The 5376-nt window shown below is 30.7% G+C and overlaps 1 protein-coding gene across 1 annotated transcript; it reads left to right on the top strand.

The window, feature by feature from the left end:
• The first annotated feature begins 237 nt into the window (after nt 1-237).
• Nucleotides 238-1214, top strand: LOC105793584 (tetraspanin-15). The gene is made up of 2 exons (XM_012622472.2): nt 238-828; nt 918-1214. Exons 1-2 carry the CDS (start codon nt 238-240, stop codon nt 1212-1214), a joined length of 888 nt encoding a protein of 295 aa, XP_012477926.1.
• Nucleotides 1215-5376: the final 4162 nt, after the last annotated feature.

Below are 5376 nucleotides of genomic sequence, written 5' to 3'. Positions count from 1 at the left end.
TGCGATAAGTGGATTAAAGATTAGGACTCGGTAAAAAACACGAAACTATATATCGGTATATCCCTTACAAGATGTTAGTGTATTACAAAAAAAACGTAGCAGTTGGGTTGTCTTGTTTGTCTTGATGCTTATACAGTTGGGCATGCACTAAAAAGTAGGTGTAACATTTAATCAGATTTTTTTTTTTTTTTTTTTTGACAATCATTTCTTGCAAAGGTCTTGTTCTTCGTTAATACAATGGCAGATGATAAAGCTGATGGTAATCCAGCAGAAGAGGTACAAGTGCCAATTATTGAAGAGAACGAACATAAACAGGCTGAAGTACCCCCGAAGAAAAACATTATTCCAGGGAAATTCTTTCAGGTGAAACGCGTTTCAGGTCTATTATCCGTTGTTTCATTTGTTTTCTCACTTCCGGTTCTTTCCTCCGTTATCTGGTTGCTATACATGAAAAGCTATGACTGCGAATGGCTATTCAAGTTGCCTAGCTTGCAGATTGGGATCAGCATTGGCTTGATCTGTGTTTTCTTCATCTGCAATGCAGCTCTCTTCTTGAGAGCTCGAATGCAGATGGTAGGAATCGTTGTGGTTATGGTGCCGTTGACCGTGATGTTCACCATCGGTCTTGCATTCCTTGGCGCTAACAGCATGGAAAACAGAAGGATTCCAGCTACACCATTGTGGTTCGAGATGAAAATTCATGACAACGAGCTTTGGAACAACATCAAAGAATGCATCTACGACACTGGCGTCTGCCGTGATTTAGCCTTGACATCAACGAAACTCAAATCATATGATTTCAGCATGAAGAAATTATCGTCGGTGGAGGTATGTATTATCATTTTACATATCACAAACAATAATATTTCTAAATCTTTTGTTTTGGCACTACATACTAATTATGTTCCATTGTAAAGTCTGGATGTTGCAGACCACCTGCAGACTGCCCGTTGCAGTATGTAAACGCGACCTTCTGGGAAAAGAATGATCAAATGCAAACTGATTCTGATACTTACAATCCCGACTGTGATTTATGGAAGAACGATAGAGACGCATTATGCTACGATTGCCTAACCTGTCGACAAGGTTATATGAAAGCATTGCGAAGCAAATGGTTGAAACTTGGGGTATTTTTGGTTTGCATGGCTCTGCTACTAATCAGTTCTCATTTGTCCCTATTTCTGGTAACAATGTGGGAGCTCCATATATCTTAGATCAAAGCTGAGAGGCTGATTCGTTTACATTTTTTAGTATTTGGTTTTTTTCCCTTACATCGTTAGGATTTTATGTGGTTAAATTTCGTTTTAATTCCTAGCTGCTTAGATCAAAATAATATTAATGTAGTGGTCATCGTTTCCTTGTACAAAGCTACCGGTTTTTTTTCTTAATTATACTTTGCGTAACGAACTTCTGAAATCAAGCTGAGAGCTGATTTTTAAAAGAACTAAACTGTTTTTTTTTTTCAATGTTAGAAGAATTAACTTCAGCAAAGATTAGTTAGTAGTATAAATTGTGTTATTTATTTATTTATTGGGATAAAAATCAATAAAACCTTCGGGCTATGTAACAAAAGAGAATAAAATCTAAACAATTTGTGTAACTGAATTAGTTTGTTTAACTGGTTGTTGATAAAATTAATTCATTCCCGATCAATTTCTTCTTTCCAAATTTTGTTTATGGGTTTTTGAAAGCATTTAATTAACTAATTTAACGATTAAACCAAAATTATTAATAATAATATTTATAATCATTATACAACCACACTTTATAGCAATATTTCATTATAACAATAAAATTGGTTGCAAAACCAACCTTTTATTTTTATTTTTTCATCTCTAACAACAATTAGCATAAAGTATGATGCACACTTTCTACAAATTAGCTCTTTATAGCAATTTATTCTTTCAAATTTTGGTAAAATTGGTTCAATTACTAACTAAATTAAAATAAATTTAGTTAAGATATTATTTCAATAAAATACTTGAATTTTATATAAAAATATATTAATCATATATTATTAAATAAAAATAATATTGAACAAATGAAATTACATTTATAAATTTTATTGAACATCCTATCTAAATCTCACTAGTTAATAATATTATAGTTTTTAATTTGAAATTTTTAAAATTTCAAATATGATTTAAATTTTAAATGTTGTTATAGTTGTCTCAAATGTTCTTACAAGTGTATAAAATCACCTCTTTATAACATCCAAATCTTTTACAGATAAATTTAGTTGTTATAGAAAGAGTTGGATGTATCACGAAAAATTCTTTTCAAAAATTTTAAAATTTTGTTGCACCAACTCTAGCATATTTTTCAAATTATTTTCTAACAATTAGAGCTTGGGTCATGCTATGTCTAATTGCATAAATTGATGGTCAAATGTTTCTTCCCTCTTCTTGTGTGTTGATTAAAATGATAGAATGTTGCATTCTCAATTCTTATGTATGTTGTGAATATATATGTGAATGGATATTGATATATAATTGTTTATTATATATCTTTTTCTAATGTTGTAGTTCTTAGAATTAGATTAGTTGTAATTAGGTTACTTTTTTATATATTTATATCATTAATTAAATTTTTTATTTAGTATTTTTCAGAAAACCTTATGAACTAGAAACTGACTAGAAATCTTCTAATGAAAATCAAAGTGGAGAACTCAAACCATGAAGAATGAAAATCAACACACCTCTCCAGGGATCAAATGCAAATTTTGCCAAGTATGTTTTTTTATCTTTTTTATGTTTTTTAAAGTTGTTTGATTTTGGATTTAAACTTGAAAACCATATGTTTTGGAGAAAACATAAGTTAAGGTATCAAATTTTGGTTATAGAATTTTGGGAAATCCAAAATATCTAAAACCATTTGACCATCACCCAATCGTTTGTCATGAATATTTAGTTTTTGATGAAAATGATTTTTTGATGAAGATTGGGAGAGTTTGTGTGTTGGAAAAAAATTGGTTTGAAAATGGTTTTCTTGAACAGCGAAAAATTAAAATTTTGAAATCTGACCCGGTTTGTAATATTTATTGCAATAAACCCTAACTGAATTTGTGTTTTGGGCTTAGTGAACGTTCATTGTTCTCGACCTTCAACTAAACGGTCTTCTCCGATATTCTCATACCACAAACTACTTCGAATGTGGGCTCGAATAAATTGAATTGAAACACAGAACTAGAAATAGTTTTATCTCTTTTATTTAGGATGAAAACGAAAATTCTCTCTTCTTTAATAGAAACTAGTAGAATTGTTATTCTGAAAAAAATATATTTAATAGCTGAGAATAAAGTCTCTCTACTTTTCAGCAAAGTAACAATCTCTCAAATATTTGTTTTATACCTTACTGGTGTCCTCTATTTATAAGAAAAGAAGATAGAAACTTTGTTGAGTTGTAGTGGTTTATTTCAAATACAAAAAGCACTTCCTACTTAGAGTAGGAGTGTGGTGGATGGCATACCTTAGTATTCCTACTAGGATTGCTACCCCCTTCATGTTATATGAGGGGTTCTGGGTCTTTCCTACATCGAGTCCAATTACGAGTACTTCTTGGGCCTTTTGACCTAGTACTCTGTATTGTGATCCAACTCGATTCAGATTTTCTATTTCTCAAAATAAACTTTTAATATTCTATATTAAACAATTTTCTCATCCCTATTTTATCCCTAGTAAAATTTGGACGATTTTACCCCAGATAAAGTTTTGACGATTTTACCCCTGGTAAAATTTAGAGAAAATATGTTTAATATTTCACAACTCAATATCTTCACTGTGACCGAATGATTTATTTTCATTTTTAGGCTTCAAAACATCTCAAAATCATAAACTCATTCTTCCGATCATTTTTAAGTAATCCATATAAAATTGCAAATGAATCATTTTCATTTCCATTTCCATTTCGGAAACCTATATTCATTTCTAAATTATTCCATTATTCCATTTCAAAAAAACCATAACCATTATTGAATGTTTCTCATTTCTCTTTTTCTATTCATTTGACCACCGCCAGAAGTGCGAACATCTAGATTGGAAATACAACAACAAAAAGATATAAAATTAAGTAGCGGTGTTTGCAAGTATACAGGTCAAATTGTAATATAGAAGAATGTTACAATGAAACACTCCGAGAAGTATTCCGAGGATCGTACCCAATGGAAGTTGAATTAAACAGAAATTAATTATCTACACTAATATGTCTAAATAGTACCGATTTAAAATTATACTACGAAAAATTAAATTAACATCAATTAATCTAATTAACCTAAAAATTATTTAAACTAAAAATCAACCAATTTAACAATAAAAAAATAATCCAATAAAACAAGCAAGAGCTTAACTCACTTTAATGATCCTAATTAACATCAGAACTTGTGTTTTATCGAGTTAACTAGTTATTACCTCTCAGCCTCTAGCTAATTAACTAATTGACCAATACATGCTTGCCTCTCGACCTCACTTTCTTGATCGGGATAAATTATAAGGCACTCGGTAAATTTATCTCTCGATCTCGTTTATCCTAAATTACTTCCTAGGGGCGTCACTTCGTAAGGTTTAATCACACATAATTTAAACCCACTAACCCAGATTTCAACCCTCATTCATTCATTAATTATTCACACATCCATTCGTTAAACTCCTTAAGGAAATTAGCTACTCATGGATCTAAGTACAATAATTCCTAAACTCATATTTAACATGCATAACAACAAATTAAATAAAAGTCAAGAGTATAGAAATAAATCCGTTTTTATATCGATTGAAGCTCAAAAGTAAAATCTCCATTAACAGCCGTGAAGATCACCTCAATTGCAATTGGAATCAACACCAAAATAATGAAAAACTAATATATTGAAATCTTGGATCGAAATCGAATTCAAGTTAAAATAGTAACAAAAGTATAAAAAGGCCTAAATTGAAAAGAAAATAAAACTAAACTAAAAACCCTAAAATACTAAAACGGCTCACTTGGCCAAGCCTCCTCAAATGAGACTTAACATTCTTATTTATAGAGTTTATGCTCAGACCTAATTAGGGTTGCTAAACAGCCCAAAATTCTGATTACGATACATTGTGAGGACAAAAATACCCTTAATTAAGAATTCTTGTTAATCACTCGATGTCGCAACACCAGTCCATTTCCTAGGTATTTTGGCTTCAAAGTTCAATGTTGCAACACCACTTATTGGTGTCATGACGATGCAATCGTCTCTCATCTTCTAAGCACAAAAAATAGTGTCTTACACACTAGATAGAGTCGTTAGATCATCCCTATGCCCATAGTGGCCCATTAGGTCATAACATAAATTAAAATTGTGTAAAGACACTTATTTTACATAAATTAAACACCAAGTAATAAAAACTGAAAATG

The sequence above is a fragment of the Gossypium raimondii genome, chromosome 8 (genome assembly GCF_025698545.1).
Source record: "Gossypium raimondii isolate GPD5lz chromosome 8, ASM2569854v1, whole genome shotgun sequence".
NCBI lineage: Eukaryota > Viridiplantae > Streptophyta > Magnoliopsida > Malvales > Malvaceae > Gossypium > Gossypium raimondii.
The sequence above is the reverse complement of the archived record's forward strand: the minus strand, read 5'-3'. Positions and strand labels throughout refer to the sequence as shown.